Source organism: Vigna unguiculata, chromosome 6 (assembly GCF_004118075.2).
Source record: "Vigna unguiculata cultivar IT97K-499-35 chromosome 6, ASM411807v1, whole genome shotgun sequence".
NCBI classification, from domain to species: Eukaryota; Viridiplantae; Streptophyta; class Magnoliopsida; order Fabales; family Fabaceae; genus Vigna; species Vigna unguiculata.
In genome coordinates, this window is record NC_040284.1 from 19,371,076 (window position 1) to 19,398,880 (window position 27,805).

Genomic DNA, 27,805 nt, shown 5'->3' on the forward strand with positions numbered 1-27,805 from the left:
CTCTATTAAATACTATCTATTAAATACTATTAAGTATATAAATAGTATTTTTTTTAACTATATAAACAATGGTTTATTTTTAGTATACTTCGGTTTTTGTATTTTCATAGTTTTAAGTATTTATATTTAACTTTCTTAAAAAAAATCAATTGCTTAACCTTGGTTTTTCCTTTTAATTTTTTTATCTAAAATATTAAAAAAAACAAAAATGTAACATATTTTTTATTTATAAGAAAAAATACATTAAACATTTAAATAAAACATATAAAAAATGCCAAATGTCGATTTTTCTTTTGTGCTATATTCTCCTTGGTAAGCATATACGATAATGAATTGCATCTCTTAACATTTTTATTAATTGTTGGATGATGAACTTCAACTATCCGAATGATTTTAAAACTACAAGAACAAAATCTCCGTAATTAAAAATCAAAATCAAGAGAACAGTTAAAGTATAGAGGCCAAAAATATAACCAAGTTTCTATAAATTGAAAAGAAAAAAGTTATATAAAAATAAATGTAAAGAAGTATTTAAAAGGTGTTGTTATTAGTTAGTAGTAATGAATTGGAAAGAACATGAAGGTGTGACATGTGTCCACCGAAGTGACAACCTTAACCATCTTTCTTATTCATCTCAAACACACTTCTATTATCATATCACCAAGATTGTGACCATTTTTCTTTTTCTTTTGTGGCCAACACTCTTCCACCTATGCCAAATCAATGTCACAACCTCAAATGTCAAATTTCATTCATAGCTCAACCATACCATATGCAATGATCAAAACTACACCATATCTTTATCAATGTGTTAATTGAGTAACATGTTCATAGATTTGATATATATTCATGAAAAAAAAAACAGAATTACTAATATACACTAAAAAAAATTCTAAATAATTATCAATTTTAGTAATTTAAAATAATTAGTTACTATAATGACCAATTTAGATATTAATTTATAAATTAAAAATGATTGGTAACTAAAATAATTTTTATCGTAAATTAGTATTTGAATTGGTCACTAATATTAGTTATTAAGATTTTGACTATCAAAAGAATTTGTTTCTAATAAAAAATTAGTCTCTAAACATATTTTTTGTGTCATTATTTAAAATTTTTCTTGTAGTGTTAATCTTTTTACATTATGTTAGTTTATAATTTAAATAGTAATTTAATATTTAGGTTTTCTTACACAGTTAGTTGAATGCTTTTTGTATAGTTGAAATTTATAATCAATAAATAATTTTGTATACTTAATGTATTTAAAAGTTTAATGTTATATCAATATTTTACTGTAAAAATGTCTTATAAAATTTATATTTTAAATTTATGACTTTATGTATAACTCTCCAATATATCCTTAAGAAGACTCAACCGTTAAACGTGTGAAAAGAGTAAACACTAAGCAAAATTTTAATATAATATTTTTGTACTACGATATCGTCAACTTTATTAATATTAATAATTACAATTAAGTTAATTGAATAGTAAATATGAGTGGTTAGAAATTATCTTTCATTAGTTAGGGTTTGATTTGTTTGAACATGTACCCGAAATTTTTAATAGTATGATAAATATTAATGGTTAAGAAATATTAGTTTTCTTAATGTGAATAAAAATGTACTTGCATATTGTAGTATAAAACCTAAGTAATATAACAACCAAAACACGAAATCTTTTCCAATAGAAAACTTTGGTTTTAAAATTATTTTCTGTTCTTTTCTTCTTCTAAATATTAATTTTTCCTTTCAAATTTTAAAGGGAAAAGTGTCGTACGAGAAGAACGGGAAAAATATATGGCTATAACATTTAAAACTTTATAAAGAAACTGGCAACATATATCCTTGTAAAAAATAATAATTTTAGAAAATAAAGGTTTGAATAGAATTTTAAAAATATTTTTGGAAAACCTTTTTTTCAAAAGCTTTATATGAAGTTGTACGAGGGCCATGTGATGATTTTGTAAGCTATATCAAAAAAATCTTTTATAAAGTTATTTAAAAAGATAAGGTATCTAATAGAAGAAAATATTAATAGCAGTGATGGATCTTGACTAAAATTTCTGGAGGAGCCAAAATAATATACTTAAAATTTATATATTTAATATTACTGTTACTAATTCAATAAAAATAAATATATAATTTAGTGTAGTTATAACTATAAAAGAAATTGCACCTATCTAAAGATTATCTATCATTTTTTTTATATTCTAGAACTTATAACTACATTTTTCAGCTATTATTTTTCTTATATAAATAACCATATTATCTACAAAATATTCATTTTGCCTTTTATTAATGTGCACATATCGATTCAAAAGTCATCACAAGCATTTCATTTCATTGTTATGCGATGAATAATGATATTGTCCTTTTTGATCTTCACTTTTCTTTTATCAATTTAAAAAAATGAATTTATTCTTTTATTTTTCATCAATATACCTATTTAAAAAACAAATTTAATACTAATTTTTTTATCATAATCTAATCAAACATTAAGAGACATAACTACTATAAAAAATTATGATAATCAAGTACACTTAAAAATTGTCTATAAAAAATCACACAATACATTACTTACTCTTCTATATTCATAAAAAATAAATAATATACAAAATGTCATAAGATAAAAAATAGTACTAAATATTAAACAACTATTTCATTACCAAGTGAGACAAGAGAAAATTACCTTCTTTTTTCTTTATAGATGAAAGAAAAGATTAAAAAATGAGGATAAAAATAATGAGTTTCTGTTTAATTTTTTTTTTGAGTAATAAAAATAATTAGGTAAAAGTGAGAGATGAGTACAACATATGAAAAACTCAGAAGAGAGAAAATGAAAAATATCTTAATAATTTTTTTTCTTTATTATATTTAATTTTATATTTTATTATTTATTAACATTAAATATTATACTTTAAAAAAAATTCATAACTTAATTTTTATTAAATTTTTAATATATTATTACCTAACTTAAAAAGATAAACATCATTTAAAAAATTTAATAATATATATATAAATTAAAAAAATTTAAACATGTAATTTAAAAAAAAATGAAAAAATAAAAAAATTGAAAATTATTTGCTCACCAACTCCTAAAGAGCTCCGCCACTGATTAATAGCATAATTTGTGCATTAGTTCATCATAAACTAAGTTAGATATACTTATTATTCATTAATTGTATAAATTTCAATTAATTAAAATAATTATAAATATTGTTAGTATTACTTATCACTTATAATAAACATATATGAAGTCATTTTTATTATTTAAATATAGGGTGAAATATGTTTTTGGTCCCTTAACTTTCAGTGAATTTGGAATTAATTCATTTCGAGACTTTAGACCAATTTAGTGTTTCATCTTTTGAAATACATGAGTTTAATCATTTTAATCAAATTTTGGTAGATTTATTTGATATTTCGTACGCATTTCGTAATTAAGTTGTTTATACTGTTTGACACATGTTTGCTTTAATGTTAAGTTAAATTCTATGATGAAATGCACTTGAATTGTCAAATAAATTTAATAAAATTTGATTAAAATAACTAAATTCATACATTTCGAAAGATGAATGACTAAATTGGTCAAAAGTTTTTAAATAAACTAATTCCAAAATTCACTAAAAGTTAAGGGAACAAAAACATATTTAACCCTTAAATACACAATGTCTCTTTAATTAGATGTTAAGATAACATAATATTTTGTGAGACTATATATTAAACTTTTTTAGTGTCTACCATATATACCCGACGATTTTATTAAAGTATATCAGTGAATTTTAAATTTGTTTTAATTTTATAAAACTAATTTGTAAAGTAATATATTTTATCTCACTTATATATTATAAATTATGATGTGAAATTTTTAATACACTCCCTCGTCAAAACATATATATTGAATATTGGACTAGACATTAACGATGATCAAATAGGAGCTTGATAACGATTAATATAATATATCCAATAAAGAATAATTCTGACATCAAAATATTTAAATTTTAAGCTCAATTTAAGCTTAAAAAATTATTTATAAGAAGAGATTTTTACATCAATCAATTATATATATATATATATATATATATATATATATATATATATCGTAAATGATGTGAAAATTTCAATAATATACCATTGGTTATTATCAAAACATAGGTGTTTTAAATTTGGTTTTAAATAAAAGAAACATATTTAAATCTTTATTATAACTAAACTTATTTATAATTTCATAAGGTGTTTTTTACGGTATACCTAACATAACTTTATTTAAAAAATTCACAATGTGTTTGAAATAAAAATAAATAACATGTTAGAACTAGTTTATACATAAACTAATTTGTAAAACAAATTTCTATAAAACTAGTTTTATCTCCTGAAAAAATAAATTTTATAATTTTTGTCTTTTAAAATTACTTATGCAAAATTTTTTTCAAACACCTTTTAATTAAACATAAGCAACATGAGGTTTAACCCTAAATTCTATAACTAACTTCTAGATAGTGGTTGATAGAATATATGCAAGATTTTGAGGTAAATCATTGGGAATAATGTTGACTCTTTCCTATAACAATATTAACTATTTCCTTTAACTTTTAAAAGTAGAAATTAATAACAATGGTTATTTATATAAAGATTCCAACGCAAGAATAATTTATGGAACATATTGGAACTCGTGAATCACACACGTACATAATTATTATAAGCTGAAGAAATTTGAAAAAAATAAAATAAAATGATATATATGAAGCAGTAATAATGTAATACATAGAATTCTGGTGGTGCAAATAAATACCAAGAAACACAAGCTTTTATAGTTTTAAAAATAAATGTAAACTTTCACGAGATGTACGAGTTTTCTATAATGCCTAACTTTTGTTTTCGATATAATTAATTATTATAGAATAACATTTTTAGCATACAAATTAGAAAACATAAATCACTATAATTCATATAAACCAAATTATAAAAACCTTTTATATAAACTACTAAAAAAAACTAATATTTCATACCAATTTTGTTTTGAAATTTTTTTCATAAAAAATACTTATAAATTTTATTGTAAAAAAAATTTTGCAAAAAATTATTACTAATTTTCTTGCAAAATATTTTATATAAAACACTTTTAGCAACAAATTTGTAGAAAATATTTATAAATTTTATAATTTCATAGAAAATGATTACCCACAAAAAAATTACCTATTAATTAAAATTCTTAAAAAAAAATGATAGAAAAAAAAATCTTACAAATTTTCTTAACAAATTTGCAAGAAAAATTATATGAAATATGAGAATTTCTAGCAGTGACTATTATATGATTGTAAATCACCGTTAATATGATTTTTAAGAACATCATTCTAAAATTTAATAAACTTAATAATTTGTTATTAGATAACATGCCTAACTTTTATATCATTAAGTACTAAATCTATCAATGTTCTAAAATTTAATATACATAATTATCAAAAATAACATCACATGATTTGACCTATTCAATTCAAATTCTGAAGAAACATTAAGTAAACAAGTGTGTAAATACTTTTAAAAGAAGCAATTCCATTGAGACAAGAAGTATCATATTTGAATAGGTACCTATAGTTAGCTAGTGCATCACATCAATTAACAAAGGTTGTTACACACAATTCTACATTTCTATATGATATCAAAAAGTTTACAATGTCAAAGTCACACAATATATTAATAAAGAGTTTGAAAGTTGAAACAAACTCATTAATGGCTATGAAGCTATGGCTATACCCAACCAATAACCCCAACTTTTGTGCCACACACTTGACTTTGGTCCAACCATTTACAACTATAAAATAAAAAATTTAATGTTTATTATATTTTATAATTTATATTAGAAAAATGAGATTAAGTCTCTTTCATCATTATAAAATCATTTTTTAAGATAGATATAGTTATACTTTAATCTTATCTCTAATTAATTTAATATTCTCAACAACAAAAATAATTATTAAAAAATCATTATTAGAATTATTTACAATTTTTCGAGATGGAGTTTAATTATAATAGATAAATGGAAACAAATTTTATTTGATGTTAATGCTTGTATATTTTGTTCTATTCTGCATTTAGTTCGCAGAATGTAAGTCAGATTTTGATTAAAGAAAGTAGGCTAATTTTTTTTGACTTGTCTTGCATAACATTTGTAGTCCGCATAAGAAATTTAATAAATTTATTTTTACTTAATTAAATTAAAAAATAATAATTTCTATAAGTTAATTTTTTAAATAAGTAATATTCATAATTTTACCATTTTTAATTTTTAAATACAAGTCTATTGAAAATCGAAATGTCATTGAACTAGAATGAAACAAGGAAATAAATGTGAACGAGGAAGCCACTTTTGAATGGGCTGGACGTGAATGAACAAGTTAATTTTGGATGGACCGGAGAAGAAACGAAAATGAACGAGTTACTTAGAAAAAATACACACAACATGTTGTACTAGTGTTGCTCGACTTTGGAAATTTAAGTCTATACGAACTATGCAGGTCAAATGTGGGTCAGTCTGTCGTTGCCCATGCGTACCGCTGGTTATGCAGGACTAACTATCCCGTGTTACCATCCCTACAAGTCAATATATATATATATATATATATATATATATATATATATATATATATATATATATATATATATATATATATATATATATATATATATATATATATATATAAGTTAGGGGGTGATCATGGATCGGATTTTTAAAGATCCAATCCATATCCATTTTAGATCCAAATAATTGGATCATATTTTGGACCAAATCCATTTTTTCTACAAAACTAATTTGAATAATTTTTTTTAAAATCCAGATCCAGATATTTGGATAAAGATTTAAATCCATGTCCAAATATTTGGATCTAGATCAAAATCAAGAATCTATTTTTTATAAAAAAAATTTAAACTGAATTCTCTAAAGCTTGTATCGTTGGGCCTAACACAAATGAATTTGGCAGAATTTCGATCAGAGCCGACTCAACTGAATTTTGGTTAGGATCAACTTGCCCAAATATGGCCAAATTTCAGTCGAGGCTGACTTGACCGAATACAACCCAATTTCATTGTGACTGACTATGTCAAATCTGGCTGAATATAGCCAAATTTCTTCAAGGGCCGACTTGGTCGAATATGACCAAATTTCGATTATGGGTTGACTTCGCCCAATATGGCAAAATTTGGACCAGAGTCGACTTTGCCAAATTTTTGCAAGACCGACTTGCATCAATTCGCACAAATATTGGCTGGGGTCAACTCGACTAAATTCAGTCGAATTTGGGTCAAGGTTGACTTGACCGAATACGACCAAATTTTGATCACCGTGGACTCAGCCAACTTTTGGCCAAGCTCGACTCGACCGAATATGGCCAAAGTTGGACTATTATCAGCTCTATCAAATTTTGGCTAGGGCCGACTCAACTAAATTCGGTTGAATTTTTATTGGGGCAAACTTGGCCAAATACGACCAAATTTCGATCGCAGTCGACTTGGTCGTATACATCCAAATTTCTTCAAGATCCAAATACACCTAAATTTGGGGCGAGGTTGATTTGGCCGAGGTCGACTCGGTCAAATTTTCGTCGGGGTCGACTTGGTAGAATTTCATCTGAGGTCAACTCGACCTTGTTCAGCCAAATTTTAGTCGAGGCCAATTCGGCTGAATTCGCCAAAATGATTAGGGTCGAATTTGGCCAATTTTTGGTTGTAGTCAACTCGACTGAATTCAATTGAATCTTGATTGGGGTCGAATCGACCGAATTTTAGCCGAGACCGACTCGACGAAATTCGGCCAATCTTCAATCAAGACTGACTTAGTTGAATTTTGACCAGGGTCAACTCGGCTGAATCCCAGTCAGGGTCGACGTGTCTCAATTTTCGACCTGTCTCAACTTTCGACCTTTAGCCTAACTTAATTTAAATTGAAAATTTTGATTAAATTTTTAGATTATCCATATTTGAAAATCTGTATTTAGATATTGGATATCCACTCTAAAAAATATATAAAATGTAGATTAAATTAAAATCTAAATTCAATAAAATGAATTTAAAAATGGATTGATTTAGAGTAAAAGTGGATCAGATAAAAAAAAATCAAATTTTTTCGCATCCCTAACGAGTGAATTAACATCCGAATAATATCGTAATTAGAAAAGAAGAATCATTAATATATAAACTTAAAACAAAGTTATGAGCACACGTTACTCTCCCATGTGTTTCATCTTTCTGACTTCTTTTTTTCCCTTTGCTTCTGCGTATTGGTTTTAACTCATATGGCCATCACATGCTCAGTCAGAGATGTGGCTTCACGTGTTTGTCTTTGGATAACAATATTCAAAGCATCCCAAACTTCTGAATTTTCTGTCACTTGTCACCATTTTGTGTAACGAAGATTGCCTCTTCAAACTGAATGTGCAAAATTTAAGGTAGACCTAATTTTGGGTCACACTTTTCTGCTATATATTGTACAAAATTTAAAAAGGGTACCCGAATGAAAGTTGATATCTATAAGCCACAAAGAAATAATCTTATCTCTTATGCAATTTTATGATTCTGGTTTCCTACAAGTGTTTTCTTTTTGGGTATCTTTCCCTTGGCAAATTCTATATAAAAACCAAAAGTTAGGGAGTTGCTTTTAGAATATCTTTGAAAAAAGATCTAAGAATTAGATAAAGGAATTAAAGTTAAAGACAGTCACAACTTTTCTGAATGGTAAGAAAACACAGCACTGAAATGGGATTAGAAATATAGGGTAACCTTTGCCTTTTGCTTAAAGTTTGTTAATGGAGAATGGTATAGAGAGGTTGATTAATGGAGGAAGAGAGAATTTTGAAAGAAAGAAGAGAGAAGAATGAGAAAAGGATAGATAATGGCAAAGTGACACACTAGTCACCACAATTTTTAGCTTTTCGACGCGTAAGATGCTCCAATAACAAAAAATTGTGTAAGTCACTCACTTATTTGTCAAAAGTGGGGAATCACCTCATTTAATACTCAAGGCTGCCATTGTGCTTTGGCTGGTTCAAAAATGAAACAAGCTATTGTGCTATTTTGTTTCTAAATTCTAATATGATATTGGCTTCAAAAATAATTAAATGAAGTTAGTTTAGCCTTAGAAAAAGTAAAAGACACATCAATTTAGTTTTTTAATTCATCATGGGTTGCTTCCACTCTTTGTGAATGTGCCTTATTTCGATGGACCTACCATGTATGTATACTTTAATTTGAATTATGTTTTTTATTGGATGCTTTATAATATTTTATCGTATTTATTAATAAATTGTCTAATCTATACAAAATAATGTTTTTATGATAATAACAATTTTTTATTTTTTATTTTAACAATGTCTAATAAATATAATTTTAATTTAGATTCACAAAATAACAATCTTATATTTATTCTGTTTTTAATATTTTTTATATATTTTTTTAATATGCATATATCTTTATTATTTTCAAAATAAAAACTGTACATCAAATCTAAATCAAATCACAATAGATATTATTTAGTTTCACCGTTTAACAAAATGTCAAATATCTAAAAGGAACATAATAAGCCGTTTTTAGCAGTATCTAACTTGAGATTACCTATCAATTATAAAATCTAAGATTTAACAACCCTTCTACTAGAAATATAACCACGTGATGAACTCAACTCTTTGCAAGCACAAGGTTATTAATTACGTATGAAACAAATGTTTAAGATGGTGATTTCTTTATTTACTAAAGGATGCGATTAGAATGTGATTCAGAGAGAATGAGACAAGGAGAAAAAAAAATGATGTATAACTTATCTGACCGACAAGTTCTTTTTTAAAAACTGCACCATGCGTTTATAACATGGTTGGATTAGTTTATTTCAAAAAACTGCCGACTTGGTGTTTAAAACTCAAATAAAAATCATAAAATTTGTTAAAATAATTAATTTGTGAGAATACATATGAAAAAAATAACTTAGGCAAGTGGAACAAGTGCTCAAACTTTTTTCTGTGGAATAAAAAAGCAGGTTGCACTGCACCTTCATGGAAAGTACAAACCGACATGGATTTGTTAGTGATTTAGTGAGTGATGAGAAGAAAGTGGTCACCCATTTATTTTTTGATCAATTGCAAAGACTATTGTTCATTGAATGTCAATTATCAACTAGAAATAATTGAGTAATATATAGTTTTAGTGTGACAATTACTATGCACTTAAAGCAAGATAAAAGAGAGAAATTACAATTACCCAAAACTGATATATTATTTACCAAAACAATGTGAAATTACACAAGAAATGGGATAGATAAATGTGTATCTATGAGTAAAGAAAGAGCTTTAATTTATTGCAAAGAGTTGTAAAGAATTGAATCATAAAAGAACTGATCATGGATCACATTAATCCACTTTATTGAATTTAAGATTAAGACGTAGCAAAAAAGAAAGAATCAAGAAAGCTCACTAATCACACTTTGACATTTATCTTCCAAAATCTTCACAGCTTCAGCAAATAGCACTTCAGGGGGTAATGCTCCCGTTGATTCAATAGTAACTACACACACAAGTCATTTAATTTTTTAAGTTAAGATTTCAGAGAAGTTTGAAGATCTAGTCCAGTGAATTCAGTAGACTATATGGTACTTACATATGAAATGATTTTTAACCCGACGTAAAGAAACACGATCTTCCCATTCTTTGCCCCCTCTGATGCATTCTCTGCACACAGTGCAATTCCTTGGTCTGGCTACTTTTGCCCTTCTTTTACCTACTCAATAACCAAATCAACAAACTAAGAAAAGTACCAATGAGAAAACAAAATGAGATTACATGTTTTTACTATGTTATGTGCAAAACCATCCTTGTCCATCATATGATGGACATTAAAAAAACTATGAAACAAAAAACTGAACAACCTTTTCCAATGTCTTCAATATCAAACACGTTAGGCCTACACTTATCTTTTAATTCTTCAGCCTGTTCATCCACAACATCTTTCAAGAGTACAACCTAGAGAAGAAAATCAAGCTTATTTGCAAGTTTTTGGCAGTGAACAGAGTGAATAGGAATAGTAGATAACATATTTTGTATTCTCTTACCTCTGGAAGCATCCGATACCAAGCAGGGGCAACTGGGGACCATTTTGTATGTGTCTTACCAATGCCTTTAACCGCATGTGCTTCAAGTTCAATTTCCTACAATAGTATATGTTTACCATATTTGATGTTAAGTTTGACAGTATTCTATACCAAGACAAGTAAACCGAACCAAGTTTGAAAAATCAGATAACTCGGTGCATTCCATTGCATGCTTAAAGAAAAGACTGATAGAAGTTAGAACCAGAGGTAAATGGACCTCATTGGTATCAAATATGTCACAAGTGACCAACAATGATACAATTATCCAGTCCATGAGGAAAAAAAAGGAACTTGGCTGTAAGTGAACTATAACCATTGAGTAGATTCAGGGTGGAAAGAGAACATCAAAATGCCACTTATAAAAATGTCCAAAAAGCAAGACTGTTGGAGAAGGTTACCAATGAAAATATTAATTGATCTCTCTCTAAAACTTAAACCATAAAAGAAAAAAGAACGATTTCGCTTCTTTTAGAGAAGGTTACCTGACCAGGTCCAAGTTTAGATAATATAATATCTGGGTATGTAAGACCAATTGAATCGTTGGAAAATTCAGGAAGTGAATCTTGGCTGCAAGAAAAAGATGTAAACGTTTTTGGTTTTGTTGATGCTGTGTTTGGTTTGATATCTTCACTGGGAAACTCGCTCCCATTGGGTAACCACTTTAGTTTATCGGATTTCACTGCATTAATATTACAATATCATCAAATAAACTGATGCATGGGTAAAAGACGAAGTCAAATAGCTAAATAAGAAATTAAAAGCACAATATATATTATAAAGCAAGAGCCCCAAGTAATGTACCCTTAATACGAGATTGTTTTACTTCACAACGTCCATGTAGACCAAACACAATGGTGTTCTTTTCATTCCTGTCATCTCCTTCATTATCTATTCAAATGAAAGACAAAAATAACGCATTTAACCAGGACCATACAAATGCAATACACTGAAATGTGTACTCAATAATTCCAAATTTCAAGTTACACAGAAGAAAGTCATAAAAATAATGAGAAATACAATTAGTGTAGATATAAACCTGGATATTCAAATAGCCTGGGATCAGCACGAATTGGAACGAGACCCAATCTATGGGAAAGAACTTCATCTTTTAAAACCGATGTATTGTTTGCGATATACACTCTTTCAATAGCCATTGTTGGAACCTAAATTATACAATCACAAAAAAATAATTATCTCTACTCGTACCACACAAATACACTACTACTAACAACCTACCGAAAGTTATCATCCAAACAGAAATGAATAAAACCAAAAATAAGACAACTGTAAAATGCTATACATAACTGGAGCTAATAAAAGAAATCTCCATTCGCAAAACATATCAAAGCAAGCGAAATAACCCTCTCATGCAATATGTCTCCTCCGGCTTTAGGAAAATAAAGAAAACATTCAACTTGTAAAGGCATCACATTTTTTATACACTTATCAATGTATAATGTATCATTTCATGACAAGCACTTCCTTTCCATAACTATCTTGATGACTTTCTGAATTTGTTAATACAACACATACATTTTTGAGAGGATAATAAATTTAGGGGTGTACAAAAAAGTTAGTGTTCTAAAAATTCAAACAGTTTTAAATTGTTCAGTTCCAAATCCAAACATAAAAAGTGTTTTAGAGAACCAGTTGGAAAGCAAACCACTTTTCAAGAATTAGTTCTGAAGTGGTTTTGTACTGATCTGATTTCAAACCATTTAAAATATTGAATTGGTTTTTAACTGTTTTCGAACCAGATTTCACAATTACTATGCAATGCGTAGCTGCAACAAGTTTAAACAGGAATCTTAATTTGTGGGACTAAAGAGGAATTATATAACAAAGAAAGTACCATAAATTTACAGCAGTCATCTCTATCATGTGCAAAGATTTTGTAGCACCAAAAGCAAAATGAAAATTCCAAAGAGCACATCAATATTCTACGTTCTTGCTCCAAAATGAAAGTTACAACTACCTATTTACCCAACCTTCATCTTATTACTACATAATTTTCTTTTTTTTCCTTTCCATGATCCTGGGAATTATAGTGAAATATATTTACACTTATTTCAAAGATGATCGAATGAAAGAAAACACTGGGAGCCTTCAATATCAGTATTCTAGGCCATATAAAAACAATTCACATAATGCAATGCCTTTGATAGTCTAAGTACACTAGATCCCTTTGAGTAAATCCAAAGTAACTTGAGGACCTACTGCTAAGAATTGGAGTAAAACAAATCTGATAATTTGAAATCAAGGGAAATAAATTTGACTCTTGCAAGTTTGCAAGTCTATCAAACTCTACTATAAAACATTGTTGTCTACGAGGACAAACGTACCTCATCTGCAAATATAGCTACTTGTACAATTAAAGATTAAAAAAAAATGTTAATTTAAATTCAGAAATCTGGCAAAACCAGTCAAGGTACTGTACAGAGACATTAACACGTGTAAATGCCTTAGATTTAAAGCATGATTCATAACTCTATATTCGTTTATTAATAACATTAGGTGTATTAAAGATAAAAACATTGCAAATCCTGAACTAGAAAAGGCAAATGAGTCGGCATCATTCACTGTTACATTAAAAAAATGAAATTTAAGAATAACGAACGAGTGTTGGGAATACGACAAGGCATCTAGCCTCGACACAATAGCACTAACAACATGCATTGACAATCAGGAAAGCAAAAGTATATCACCTCTGACATAAGAATTCTTCGAAATGCATTCGCAATTGATGCATCAACACCAATTATATCAAACTCCATCTCACTATCAGTAAGCCGCTTCACTTCAACTTTAAAGTTTTCACGGAAGCTATCAATCCGCACACTATTATCAGCTTCCGAAAGCGCATAAGCACCAGAATTTTGTACAGTATCAGTCTACAGACACCAGCATGAAAAAAAAAAATGAAAATAAGAAAACAAACCGCTTCTAAGAAAATAACAAATGCGAATACTTGGAATCCTAACTCCTACAATTCCAGCACCCCAATTGACAAGGTAGAAACTTTTTGAAACTGAGCGTTAAAAAAACTAAAAATAAATGGTTAAAAAATACGTAGCATAAAAGGGGTAAAACTAAAATAATTTAAAGATGAAAAAAAAAAAAAAAACTTAAGGACAATAGGGTTTACATGCACACCAGCATCGTTGAAAATTTGGAGTTGTGGATGGAGCTTTGTGGGAACATTTTCTAAGCTCATTATATAATCAAGTCCTAATCCAGTATTACTTTGTTCCGCCATTGGTTCGTCTTCCCCAGGCATCCTTGTGCTTCGTTCTCCCTTTCTGTGGGATTAGCAACTGAAAGAAAGTGAATTAAGAAATATAGGGTTGGTGTGGTTTACGTGCTGAGTTTCTTCTTCTTCTACTTTTTTCGCAAAAAGAAAAAGAAAAAAATAAAATTATTATCAGGGTTTAAGGTTTTAGCGGGAATAAATAACTGCTGAGTCGTTTTATGCTTTAAAGAGGGTATTGACTTTGGATATTTGTAAGGAATTGGGCCGTTGGGTTGTTGGGCCTAGTTGGTTTTCGAATTATTCATAAATATTAATAGCCAATTGCTTCCAGCACCTACAAAATAATAAGAAAAGACTCAACTTCTTTTACCACAGCACCACACCACTATCGTCCCTGCCACCGCTCTCACCATCACCATCACTATCATTGCAGATACAGAAGAAGATGGAGGAAGAAGAAAAAATGTGAAAAAAAAAATCATTCTGAACAACATTTTCTAAAATACATTTCAAGTAGAAGTGTTTTGAAAAACTTATTTATTTCCAAAGTTTGTTCTGGAAATCATATTCCCTAAAATCTTTTTTAAAATGTATTTCACGCATTTTGAAAACTTTATTCTGAAAATTTTATTTCAAGATTTTTGTTCTAAAAATTTAATTATGAAAATCTTATTAAAAATAATCCAAAAACCATGTTCCGAAAATTTTCATTATATTCCGCAAATTACTGTTTCAAAAGGTAAATATCGTTTCAAAATTTTATGTAGGTGGACAGAGAAAATGTGGGATGCAGCAAGTAAAATCTTAAAGAATTAGGTTTTGTTTATTTTTTACATAACATCATATCTATATTTAAAAGGGGCCTCTCCCTGCACCTCCAATGATTTCTCCTGTATCTCCAAAATTTATTTTAATTTCATTTTTGGCCATGGTTAAAAAATGAGTTACTATTTTTTTTACTGCAGTGCACCTCAAATACCCCGCGCCTCACCGCACTGCACCCCTAAAAGCAGATTCCCTACACTCTCTGCACCCCCTGTCCTTGGAATCTTTGACCTTAAGCTTTTTTAAGGTGCAGGGCCTCCATTCTCCACACACTATCCCCTTCTCCCTCTTCTCCCTCTTCTCCCACACACACAACACAGCACCCACCTTCTCCCTCTTCTCCTGATGCTATGCTTTTTTTTTTTTTTTTTTTTCAAAAACGGATTGTGAAATCTGTTTGGCTTTTTTTTTTGTTTGGAAACGGACTGTGTAATCCGTTTCCTTTCTTTTTATTATTTTTTTTAAAAAAACAGATTGTGAAATCTGTTTGTTTTTTTTTTTGGAAACGGAATATGTAATCCGTTTCCTTTAATTTTTTTTTTTCAAAAGCGGTTTCCTTTTTTTATTTTAGGTGAAACGGATTGTGGAAGTCGTTTCCCATACTGCTGAAACGGAACCTAGAATCCGTTTTGGCTGTGTTTTTTGGTTTTGGAGTGAAATGTGAAATCCGTTTTATCATTTGATTTACTTCTTTAATTTTTATTTAAATTGTTCTTCAATTTGTGAAATTCAACCTACACTTACTTACAGTTCTTGTTTTGTTTTTGTTTTTACGAGTACAAAAAAAATGGAAGATGAGGACGAGTATTTCTTATTTAATAATATAATTTGTATTTTATTTTATTATAGCTATAGTTAGGACACGAGGAAATTTATCTAGACGTGGTTCAAATGATACCCGAGAGTTCCACACAAGGTGGTGCACGCACGTTTTTCACTTTGCCTGCACATTTATGGGAAACGGATTACAGAATCCGTTTCATACACTGTGAAACGAATTCTGTAATCCATTTCTTAAAAAAATTTGCATATATATTATTGAGTTGATGACTTAGTTTTCTAAGATTGGATGCTTGTAGGATCATCAGTAAGTTGCTACCATCTCTTAAAATAAACCAGTGTCAACATTAACCGTGAATAAAGAATAATACCTGTTTATTTATATCTTCCTTATAACTTTAATGGTGGTATTAGGGCATTTTTCAGTAAATAGCTTATAACTTAACTTCCTATCATATATACAACCACAACTAATACAACAAATAATTCCAGACAGAAACACATTTACCATAATCAAAAGTTGTAATAACAAGGACGAGCAAAAAGTTCTTCCCTCACTTGCAAAACAGAAGGAAGTGTTAACGGATAGAAAATAAATTAAAATTAATTGATGGCAAATAAAAAAAAGAAATATTTCTTTTCTGATTTACAGCTTTGCAGATGGAAACTAGTTTTACAACTAAAAATGACCGGAAGTGAAAGAAAGAACTACCAAAAGCATAAAAAATGTGCCACTAACTCAGACCTGAAAAATCACATCCGTGATATGTTTCCAAACATTAAATTACCTTAGAAATAAAACAAAAATGTGCCCTACGAATAGGGCATGCCTATGATTTCAGGGTACACTTCAATGGAACTGGCAATCACCCCAGCACTTGTCTTGGAGTTGAATCACTGCTTCATGTATTGCCATTGGCTTTTGGTCATTTTTGCTTCTGTTGTTTAATAACTTTTCTCTTTTTTTGTCGTAAATCGTTTCTCTTCTCCTCCCTGCAGGAATCACAAAATCATTAAGGTTTTCATAGAAAGGTTTATTTCCATAAGCTGGTTTAAATTTACTGATAAAGATATATTCTACGTCTACACGGAGAAAACATCTAACCTGGCTTTTGAAATCTCTTCCTTTGATGGAAATTTCCTCTTCATCCTCTTTTTGGGCTCAAATTCAGAAGATTCTTTGCCATTTTCTTTTACACCATTAACTGGTTTAGAAGGGAACTTTCTTTTCTTCGTCTTTTTGGATTCAGATTCGGAAGTTGCATTGCCATTTTCTTTTTTGCCATCATTTGATTTCTCCTTTTCATTCTCCACCTCAGTAGGAATATCTTCCTCCTTCTCGGCTGTTTCTGATGATTTTGCACCAGGCTTTGAGCTACTCATTTTTTTCAACTGCAATATTAGGAAGAATAAAAACTCAGTTTATTTTAACTATATACAAATACACGGTACTCAGATTCCCAGCTAATCTATAAAATTGGCAAAAAGAGATCGAACTTTTTCCAGATAAGAGGTAGGATACCAAAACTAACGGAAATAAATGATTTTTTTTGTATTGCACTCCGATAAGTACAACTGAACTCAAACCACAAGTTCTCAACATAGATAATTTGACAAGTTTCAAAACAAAAAGATAAATCTGTAGCCTGGTTTTACCCAAAAAATTGCAATCCAACAACTTGCTTTATATTCCAACAATTTCATTTATCATACTGATAATACATACCTTTGCTACAAAAAAACCATCCATATTTTGTACGTGAGGATAGAAACGCCTTGTCTTTTCCAAAGAAGGGTGAAAACGTTGTTCCCTAAACCTTATAAAACTGATGGAAAGCAAATGTCAAATATACTGACGTATATAATTCCTAATAATAACAACCAAACTACAAAAAAAAATCATTACCCTGGACGACCAAAATCAAGTCCACACGGAACCAGTTTAACATCCCGCTTTTTGAGTGCATAGTCAATAACTGCTTCGTTCTGAAGAATGATGAAAGAACTTGTATAATCATACGACATAAAAAAGGAAAGAAAAGAAAACGAACATACAAACTTAGAACATTCAACTGAAAAACAAACCTCAGCAACCATGATTGAGCATGTAGAATAAACAATGTATCCCCCAGATTTTGAATTAGCATCCACCATGTCAATTGCCGCAAGAATTAGCTCCTATAGGGAAATAAACCAGTTACTAAACAATAGTTTGTCAGGAAAAACTATTATTCAGGGGTTAGATTTGCTCTACCAACAAAAAAAAGAAATTTACTGTGAAAGAAGAAAGATGGAAAACTTGTCCCACTATTTGATGGCAGAATACAAAAGATGAATTATGCCACGGCCTGACTTTGCTCACTTCCCAAACAACATTTCAACATAAATGATAATTTACCTTCTGTAGCTGCGCACACTTCTGTATATCTTCCAAATTTTTAGAGGTTTTAACAGACTCATCTTTCGATATAACCTGCATACAGAAAGTACTTCAGTGTCTTTCAAAGTTCTTCAAAAAAAAAAATATCAAATCCACCCAAACATTGACACCCTAAATATTATTCACTATTTCTTACCCCAGTTCCACTGCAAGGGGCATCCAATAATACTCTATCAACAGCATTGACACCTAGAACTTTTGGAAGCTGAAAAAGATAATATAGACATTAGGCCTACAGATTATAGGAGTTACAAATGAAACTGACATGTGAAAATCTGAAGTTGAACCAAAATGCTTATTTATAAATTTACAAAGGATAACATATAATAATAATAAAAATAATAATAAATCAAATGGATAAAGTATGTAACAATTCCTATAGCAACAACTAGACATGCTAAACAAAACAATTTAACATATTACTATTGCAACAGTGAACTTAAAATCTGAGATGAACCAGAAAAACACTCTTGCAGAGCATGAACAGAAGCTGAGACAAACAGTTGTCAACCTATCCAGATAGGGTTGAAGCTTTCAAACCGATATTTTTCTCCTGAAGAAACAATTGCATGAGCAAGAACGTTTTTTTGAAACAGATTTTGAATAAGGCTAGATTGAGGTTGGCAGTGAAGATGTTACAAGGGATGGAAGACAATGCTCTTTTCTTGAAATCACTATCAATTGAAATAGTATGAATATAGTCATCATTAACATAATTGTTAGTCTAACGACCTGCACCCTATAGTTCCAGTTTCTTTTCTTTACATTCTTTCTTGTCACAAATATTTGTAATGTTTCTCTCACCATTTCATAACAATATAGGGGAAGCCCTGATTCTTTACTCCAAATTGTCAAACCAAACAAATTATAGAGAACAGAGAAGCCAAATGGATAGTCTAAGAAAATACAAAACCAATGACTATAATGCAATCTTATTGCAGTAAGGACATCAAAGCTCTTTTGTAACAAATACAAGTAAACACTAAAAAATAGCAGTAATACAAATGATGCTAACCTCCTTTCCATCATAGTTACAGACTACAGTGTTGGATACACCCATACGATGCAAATTTGCAGTCAATGACTTAAGCCTCGGTACCTTCATTTCATTTGCAAAAATTATTCCTGCCATAAAAAATAGTATGATTGGATTACTAGAAACATGAATTTCACGAATTTACAAACATAAAACTTGAAGAAAATCGTGCAGGTAAATCAGTGACTCAAATTCAAATATCCAAGGGTCTGTAAATACCTCAACATAAAAAATGAATAGGATAATGCTTTTTTTAGATCAGTGCAATGAAAAGAACTTTACAGACTATTTGGGACCAAGTAATTGATGTACAATGTTTGAAATAATAAAACAAATAAAAACACTATAAATACCAGTGTTCTTCATTAGAGCAGCAATGTAAGTTGTTTTACCACCAGGTGCAGCGCTGCAAAAGGCATAAACTTCCTTCAGGAAAATAAAAGTATTGCAAAAAGAAACATTTTCTGCATTGCTACCAAAACCAATAAGTGCTCATTAAAAATGTGAATGATAATACCAACATCAATTAACCTAAGAAGCAAGCACAGACACTCTAAAAAGCAGTCATGCATGTCACAATCATGTCAGAGCTTGACCATGTTAGCCACTGCATGAACACTGAATATTGCTACATTTTTACAATGATGTTTACTTACGCCATATCAACAACTCGTTCCTTCTCTTGAGGAGCCAAGGCCATGACAGGCAGAAAAGAGCTTGCACTTTGTAACTACAGAAAGAACTAGTAGTAAGTGAATCGTGCAATATTAAATGAAATGCAATGAGAAGCCAGTGGTAGAAGGGCACCTACCATGTAGAAACCAGCCATATACTCAGGAGTGGCACCAATTGGCACTTGAGAATCATACACAACAAGTCCAACCTGCGGATAAAAAATTCATCACAGTTTCTTGTTAGGTTCTTGCCAGTACTCATGACAAAAAGAACTACACAATAACAAGGAGTCAATAGCAGCAAAGAAATATAAGGTCCAGATTTGCAAGACATGGGTCCTTCTTACCTTTGACCATTTGCTTAAAGGATCCAAATTAACACCCCTATTTATCAAAACATCAGCCAAATCCCTTCTGCGTGTCTGAGTGATAGCAGAAGAAAAATTTATACTATCAGCGGGGAACATGAATAAATCCACATTAAGATATAAACCCAAAATGACAGAAATGACATGCAACCTTCAATGTATTAGTCCTTAGACATATAGGGCGTGGCTTTTCAAAGGCTTCAATCAGTTCCATAAGTTCAACAACTGGAAACATCTGAGATAACAAAATACAAAGTTTTCTTACAAATTTTCATTACACAAGAATGAAACACAACTCCCTTTGTGTCCAGTCACATCAAGGTTAAAACGAACTCAAAGGGCAATAATAGCATTTGGGAAGAACTAAATGTTCAATATGCTAGCAGTAACCAACCTCCACTAGAGCACCCATTAGAAACTCGTTGTAGCCATAGTATGTGCAAATATCTTTCTTAAGCTGTTCAACATAATCTTTCCTGGTTGCCCCATCTTGCCTCAAAACCTTAAAATTTGAAAGAACACGAACAACTACAAAAACGAACATTTAAAAGAGTTACAACAACATAACATGTATTTAAATATTCGTTTAGAGCCTTCCAATATGAAAATCCTTCCTCCCAAAGCAACAATAGGAGAAGCAACTATATTGATGGATTAGAAAAAACGTGTATTACTTTTCCCAAACACGCACTTATAGCACAACCTGGACAGTATCCACAACAGTCAAAGAGAGTAAGCAGCATAGTAAAACTTACTCTCTTTAATCCTCCTTTGGAGATTGGAAAGATCAGGTGGACGCAAAGCCTCTTCTTCGAGTTCCTAACAGCCAAAATGAAAAAGAAACATTTTCAACCCATGTTCCATCATCCAATAATTTAAAAACAAAGAGTAGCCGGTTTAAACTGCCTTTGGGTTAAACACCTTGACTAAGCTTAATAGCAGCTCTTTACATAAGCTTGCTTACTTAAAAAGCACGACAAAGCAAACACATTAAACTTACATTGCATGAGAGGTAAGAAAAATAAAAATAAGCTACAATAGCTCTTCCTAAATCCAAAATAAGCCCTGACTTACAATTAGCTTACATAGCATTCTAAAAAAGAAAATACTCATTCTAAACTATTCACCTATTATTTAAGCAAGCAAAGAGGGTTCCAAAAATATGAAAAAAGAGAAACCTCTTGGGTCGGTAATCTGAACTCATCAGACTCTTGGTTGATATTGAGCTGCATTTCGGCTTCCGCGTCCTCTTCCTCTTTCGCCTTCTCTTCATCAATAGCTCTCGACTTCTCCTCGATGTCATAATCATCAGAATCAGAACCAGAACCTGAGTCCGAACCCGGGGCTTTCCCTGCCAAGAAAAGCAATATACAAACATCAGAAGAAAGCAACAGCAACAATCTCGAGAACTACACACGCGAGCATTCGAACCAGCACCTTCATCATCATCATCGCTTCCTTGGAGGAAATCGTCTGCTAACGGATCGTCCCCTCCAGAAGAGAGCTCCGACGCAGAATCTGAGTTGTCATCGCCGAGTTCGAGTTGCTGCGGTTGCTGCTGCGACGGCGTGTCTTCTTCGGATTCGGAGCTGGAATCGTGCTTGGGTTGGGCCTTCTTAGGGTTCTTCGGGGACTTGCGTGCCTTCGAAGGTTTCTTCCTCGCGGGAGCCATTGGAAAGTAGTGAACGAAGCAGTAAATGGGTAGTGTGGTTTGGGCGCAGAGTTTCTTCTTCTTCTACTTCGGAAAAAAATAAAATTCGGCTAGGGTTTAGGGTTTACCAGCAGACATGCCACGACGACGTTTTATGCTTTTATTATCCCAAGTGAGACCAAGGGTTGGCCCCTTGGGCCTTGCTTCTTTACAGAATTATCAATAAATCAATAATTACTAATTTCGTGTCATTTTATATATTTTTTATAATTAAATAAGTTTTTGTTAATTCTAAAACTAGTTTATATTGAAATTCATACGTTCAAAATTTATTTATTATCATTCTATTCCCAAATTTTAATAAATATATAAATATTGATTCCAAATTTAACTTTATTACTTTTAATTAATAATATTTATGTATATTTATATATATATATATATATATATATATATAATCAAAATTAACATCCAACATTATTAATTAAAAAATAATGAAATAACTATTATAATCAAATTTACATATTGATTAAATATTAGATATAAAAAAATATTTAAAAAATTTGGAGGTATCAATGATAATGTGAACCAATTTTGAAGATACTAAAATTTTATTTAATTTGTTTAATTTGTTTATGTAATTACTTTTTTAAGGAGATTTCATAGTCAGGTTGAATATACTAGTGTACACACGTGCGCTATCACGTATCTATATATGCAATTTTTTAAATATGAATGATAATATCTTAGTATATTCAAAATAATATGTAATGCTATTAAGTTAATATATAAAATAAATTTATATTTATTAAAAATGAAGTGAAATGTTAAAAATAAAGTAAAATGAATAGAAAAATTAATTATTGATAAATAAATAAAAAAGATAAATAGTTTTATAGAAAATAGTTAAAAATAATCATTAATTTAAAAAATTTAATAAATAAATATATTGTAAAGAATATAATTGGTATTATGAGATGTGGATAAAAAAGGGAATTCTTTTTATATATCGTTATAGACGTAACTTTCACATTATTTCACTTTGAAAAAAATAATTTTCTCTTTTATATTAATTTAGTGTTTTAAGTAACTTGTAATAGCTTGTTATGTTAAAGATAAAAAGATATTCTGGTAGTAGCAGGTATCACGTTAGGTCAAAATATTCACGCTAAGCTTTTACTTTTAACTTATTAATTACTTTGAACATAAATCACTGTTACTTTAGTCAATTCTGACTAAAATTGTTTTTTTAGGGTGAGTTTTTTATATGCATAGAAAAACTACAACAGGAACCAAACTAAAAAAAACTTTAATTTGATAGATGTTAGTTTGATATATTTCGATAGATATACTTTAATTAACGAATGACAGGGAAAAAAAATTCAATGTTTTATTTTTCAGATTGATTCTGTGAACAACACGATTCTTTATAATTTATAATTATTTGTCAGTTATTTATTTGACATACGAAAATAAAAATACTTTGTCATGTGTATATTTATCAAGAAGGGTGATAGATAATTTAAGTTGAACAGTGATAGATCAACTCCGACTTGATTAAAAATCGATATCAGTTTTCAACTCAAGGACCTATCATTTAGTTGAAGATTATTAAATGGATTCTGAAATTATGTTTAAGTTCATTTAGTCTGAAATTTAGTTGAAAACAAGGAAATCGATGAAAATGCATTATCTCAATCACTTTAGTTCCTAAATTAATATGATCTACTTAATAATATTATCATTATATTCTTAACAATCTTACTCAATGTGACAAGATAGGTATTGTGTAAGATGCCTGTATAGCTTATAAGCTAATAACAATCATCAAAGTTGAACTTTCATTATTCAAAGCAAACTAACAAATCTTCATTCTTCAATGCATGACGAAAAGAATAAAAATTTGAGTACAAGTAGTATCATACAATGGACAAAACAAGTATGAATAATGCCCTCAAGCATTCAAACCAAAAATGCATTCCTATGCAAAACTTTGCAATACAAAACATGAAAAAAAATGGTAATTGACAATTAGAAATGGCTGTTCCCAGTGACTTGTAATGTCCCTTACCCGGTAACTATTCTTCAAGGTATTCATTTTCTCTAATACCAATCTCAAGAAAAGCTTGGGGCAGCCAGTTTCAGAAGTGCTTCTGGAACAGCTTCACTTAACTGCAAATGTTATTCAAACTATTTCTTTTCCCTGATAATGGTATCAAGACTAGTTTTTAGTTCACTCAAATCCAAGCTCTTGGAAGCCGCATTTGCCAGTTTCATTTCATACTCAGCCACTTCTCTTTTAACTCTATCAGTTGCCAGAATTTTCTCAGATATTTGTTCAAAACGTTTGTGGATGCTAACCAGGAGCCTATAAACCTGCAGCCCTGTTGGATCCTTCTTTGCTTCCCTGAAAGGATATAAAATAGAACAAAATTGCACATTACTTACCTTGGGTTTAAAAGCAAAATAACTAGTAGTATACTTTCTCTTCATCTCACTCTTCTGATTGCCTTGTATATTTCAATTTCATTTATTTTTTCTTGCCTGTGCATAATGATTAGTAGTATTTGTGTGGCAATAGAACTTCCATACCTAAAGACAATTTCATCTGCAACAGCATATGTTCGATGCAAGCGTTCTCGGATAGAATTACTCTCCAGTTGAATCTCCCGAGTATCTTTCAAGATACGCTCAATATCCGTGTCTTGTTTCCGGGTATTTTTTGTAATCTCCTTTATCCTGTCAGTATAGGATTTCCTGGATGCTGCTTTCTGCTGCTTCTCAATATCTGCAGAAAGTTTCAAATTTTCCTCCTCCCTAGAGAATGAGGGAGAGGAGAGAACATCTCAGAAGGTATATGCATTTTCTTAGGACTTTATGCATAAGAAACTAGAAGAAATATAACTTACAAGAAGTTTCTATATCTATCAGTAATGGGAAAAGATATGGAAGTTTCATTTAAGATATCTTGCATTTTCAATCTGTCTTTGCTTACTTTTATTAAGAAATTTATTTCAAAAGGAAAAATCAATGCACAATAAACTTCATATGTACCTCTTCACAATTTCAGATGAAATGAACTGCTCTTCCTGCTGCACTTCTCTTATCTTCTGAAGCATTTCTAGTGCATCTGGATTGTTTGAATACAGAGACTCCTCAAGACTTCTCTTTCTCTCCTCCGGGTGTTTTCTTGCAGCGTCCCTGAGACACATCGAAAACAAAGAAGTTAAAAATCATTCCACTGCCTTCACTCTCTTGAGAACCTGAAGAAAATTATTCTGTGCTCAAGAATTATCATTTTTGTCTTATCAAAGTAATACACCCCTTCCCCTTTATACAGGTCAAATTGAGCATTGAACTACTCTATGCTGTGCCTATGCTGCTGACCCAGAATTAAAGAAAACCTAATAAGAGATGGCATACTGAAATAAGTAATTTTAGAAAAAAACATATCAACAGTTTGACCTACCACTCAGATTCCAAAGTCAAAAGGTGATCCCTTTTAGCTTGTACTTGTTCATTCAACTGGTCAATGTAGAAGTCAACAGAATGTTGGTTATTAAATATCATTTCAGCTGCTTCCTTCATCAGTTCCAATTCTCGTTCAAGATGCTCTAGTACTGAAGTCTTTACAGTTACTTCATCAAAGAGTTCTTTCTCCTGAATTTGAAATTTATCAGTTTCAGTTCAAGTCTCATCTAGTCCAGCATCAAGCCTAAAGAAAAGAAACATATAAGCCATATACTTCAATTTTGTAAGACCTTTTATACACTTTAATTTCAATAATACCTCTTTGTTATACACGCCTTTATAGTTGGACATAGTAGATAAGGAAATAAGAAAAAGTACAAAAATCATATTTTCTCAGTTAGACATCAGCTTATCATGAGATAGTTTAGGAAACATACTTTTTGCTTCAAGACTGTCAAATTTCCACACTCAATATGAGCAGGATTCTCTTTATTTTCTATCGAACCTCCTCCATCATCAACTTGTCCTTCAGACAGTTCCTGTGCATTTAATACACAGTTGAATTCATCCTTGATAAAACCTTCCATCCTAGAGTTGGATTCATCTTTGTTCGCCTGATTGATAAAAACATCACCCTTGGTACTCTCTGTTCCATGTGTCTGGGTGTCCATCATAAGAGCATTTAATGTGCTTTCAACTATAAAGTAATCACCAATTATCTCTTCATTGTCTTCATTTTCAGTTGGGTCCTACAAAGAGCTTAGCTAGCTAGCTTTTCCTACAAAGAGCTTAGCTAGTTAGCTTTTCCTACAAAGAGCATAGTCTGTGTTTAGGTCTACTACATATATGGTTGGCTTGGCAACCATTTAACTTTTACACAACTACGAAATCCTCTACACCAAGATTTCTATTAACTTATGCATATCTTCTTCAGATGGATACAGGAAGAGCTACAAGCAGAACATATATTCTTTTTTTAAGTATTAACACAGTAACACTGAACACAAGAATCACAATGAGAAGAAAAGCAAGCAAAGACACCCACACTAACATCAACCATCATAGATACAATACAAACATTTTTCATTTAAAACATCATAAATCCCCAGTACCAAAAAGAGAAAATACAAAGACACAAACACAGCTACAAATATGACAATGGTACACGAAATAATAACAACTGAAAATATAACGCTCCAAAGTCCACACAACCAAAACAAGAGCATGTAGTGGTGGGGGATTGTTCTACAAAACAGCACTCTTCGAACATCAATCGTATTAGCACACCATTTTAAGAATTATCATACCAAGAAGCCTCACTTTTTCACACTATACATAATCAGGTTAAGTTGGATAGCACACAAAATATGCTTATGCAGCTTACCATGCCTAGTTTAGTTCACAATTCACAGGCAGAACATCAATCGTATTAGCACACAATTTTAAGAATTATCATACCAAGAAGCCTCACTTTTTCACACTATACATAATCAGGTTAAGTTGGATAGCACACAAAATATGCTTCAGCAGCTTACCATGCCTAGTTTGGTTCACAATTCACAGACAGAACGTACCATTGCAACCCCATATTCCTTAATTGTATCAGAAATGCAAATCCACCAAAAGGCACATGAATGCCAATTGTCAAGAATTATAATTAACTGACAAACATCAACTTATAAGATAATAATATGATGACTCTTGTAAATAAATAAATTAATTCATCAAAAGATAACAGTGAATTGTTCAGCAAACTAGAATAAAAAGAATTAAAACAAAGAATGAAAAACGACATGAAGATTTGATCACTGCTGAATGATCTGCTATTCCCAGTCACTATTCCATTAAGCTGCAATAGTTATACACAGACAGAACACCGCACACCAGAATACTATTCACAAATGGAAAAATCTAACTAAAAAGTAATCATTTTTATTGGTTCCCATACATCCAAATACTGACCAAGAAGGGAAAATTGCAAAAATTGAGCATTGTGATAGTACCTGGGTGAAGCTGATATCTTGAACTGACCCAAGTTCTCAATCTCGAAGGTAATTTCGGAGGTGACAAAACTCCGGAGGATGTTAAAGTTTGAAGCTCTGAATTTGTAAGAATGGTGTCTGAGTGTCTCCTTGGAGAGTCTTCACTCTGTTTATCAGACACCAAACGTCGTCGTA

At 30.4% G+C, this 27,805-nt stretch overlaps 3 protein-coding genes across 6 annotated transcripts; all 3 read right to left on the reverse strand.

Moving 5' to 3' along the window:
- Nucleotides 1–10,372: 10,372 nt before the first annotated feature.
- LOC114188880 (DNA-directed RNA polymerases I and III subunit RPAC1-like) lies at nt 10,373–14,561 on the reverse strand. Of its 2 annotated transcripts, none has more exons than XM_028077540.1 (9): nt 14,287–14,561; nt 13,839–14,024; nt 12,170–12,296; nt 11,935–12,021; nt 11,616–11,812; nt 11,095–11,190; nt 10,912–11,005; nt 10,644–10,763; nt 10,373–10,550 (listed from the first exon to the last, which is right to left on the reverse strand). In XM_028077540.1, exons 1-9 carry the CDS (start codon nt 14,332–14,334, stop codon nt 10,447–10,449), a joined length of 1,059 nt encoding a protein of 352 aa, XP_027933341.1. In that variant the 5' UTR covers nt 14,335–14,561; the 3' UTR covers nt 10,373–10,446. The 2 variants fall into 2 exon arrangements, with proteins under 2 accessions (XP_027933341.1, XP_027933340.1); XM_028077539.1 differs by having other exon boundaries at nt 14,279–14,561.
- A 2,013-nt stretch (nt 14,562–16,574) lies between these two features.
- Nucleotides 16,575–22,303, reverse strand: LOC114188843 (probable 28S rRNA (cytosine(4447)-C(5))-methyltransferase). Of its 2 annotated transcripts, XM_028077502.1 has the most exons (17): nt 21,944–22,302; nt 21,685–21,857; nt 21,262–21,325; nt 20,901–21,034; nt 20,658–20,741; nt 20,486–20,560; nt 20,276–20,347; nt 20,121–20,194; nt 19,818–19,870; nt 19,444–19,553; nt 18,565–18,633; nt 18,387–18,461; nt 18,074–18,166; nt 17,895–17,974; nt 17,715–17,814; nt 17,094–17,380; nt 16,575–16,981 (listed from the first exon to the last, which is right to left on the reverse strand). In XM_028077502.1, exons 1-17 carry the CDS (start codon nt 22,176–22,178, stop codon nt 16,915–16,917), a joined length of 1,845 nt encoding a protein of 614 aa, XP_027933303.1. In that variant the 5' UTR covers nt 22,179–22,302; the 3' UTR covers nt 16,575–16,914. The 2 variants fall into 2 exon arrangements, with proteins under 2 accessions (XP_027933303.1, XP_027933302.1); XM_028077501.1 differs by having other exon boundaries at nt 17,895–18,166; nt 21,944–22,303.
- A 1,693-nt stretch (nt 22,304–23,996) lies between these two features.
- LOC114186838 (coiled-coil domain-containing protein 22 homolog) lies at nt 23,997–27,805 on the reverse strand. Of its 2 annotated transcripts, none has more exons than XM_028074882.1 (6): nt 27,632–27,805; nt 26,066–26,435; nt 25,627–25,817; nt 25,212–25,358; nt 24,750–24,974; nt 23,997–24,564 (listed from the first exon to the last, which is right to left on the reverse strand). In XM_028074882.1, the coding sequence occupies exons 2-6, from the start codon at nt 26,300–26,302 to the stop codon at nt 24,348–24,350; spliced, it is 1,017 nt and encodes a 338-aa protein (XP_027930683.1). In that variant the 5' UTR covers nt 26,303–26,435; nt 27,632–27,805; the 3' UTR covers nt 23,997–24,347. The 2 variants fall into 2 exon arrangements, with proteins under 2 accessions (XP_027930683.1, XP_027930684.1); XM_028074883.1 differs by having other exon boundaries at nt 26,066–26,406; nt 27,632–27,804.

Coding starts and splice junctions, on each gene's coding strand:
- LOC114186838 (XM_028074882.1), bottom strand. CDS start 26,302: ATGATGGACACCCAGACACATGGAACAGAGAGTACCAAGGGTGATGTT. Junction 24,975..25,211: donor TCATCTGAAATTGTGAAGAG/GTACATATGAAG, acceptor CTCATTCTCTAG/GGAGGAGGAAAATTTGAAAC. Junction 24,565..24,749: donor GCAGATGAAATTGTCTTTAG/GTATGGAAGTTC, acceptor ATATCCTTTCAG/GGAAGCAAAGAAGGATCCAA.
- LOC114188880 (XM_028077539.1), bottom strand. CDS start 14,410: ATGCCTGGGGAAGACGAACCAATGGCGGAACAAAGTAATACTGGATTA. Junction 11,191..11,615: donor CTAAACTTGGACCTGGTCAG/GTAACCTTCTCT, acceptor ATACTATTGTAG/GAAATTGAACTTGAAGCACA. Junction 11,006..11,094: donor GGTATCGGATGCTTCCAGAG/GTAAGAGAATAC, acceptor TTTCTTCTCTAG/GTTGTACTCTTGAAAGATGT.
- LOC114188843 (XM_028077501.1), bottom strand. CDS start 22,178: ATGGCTCCCGCGAGGAAGAAACCTTCGAAGGCACGCAAGTCCCCGAAG. Junction 20,742..20,900: donor TAATGGGTGCTCTAGTGGAG/GTTGGTTACTGC, acceptor TTGTTATCTCAG/ATGTTTCCAGTTGTTGAACT. Junction 19,554..19,817: donor TGCTCTAATGAAGAACACTG/GTATTTATAGTG, acceptor TTTTTATGGCAG/GAATAATTTTTGCAAATGAA.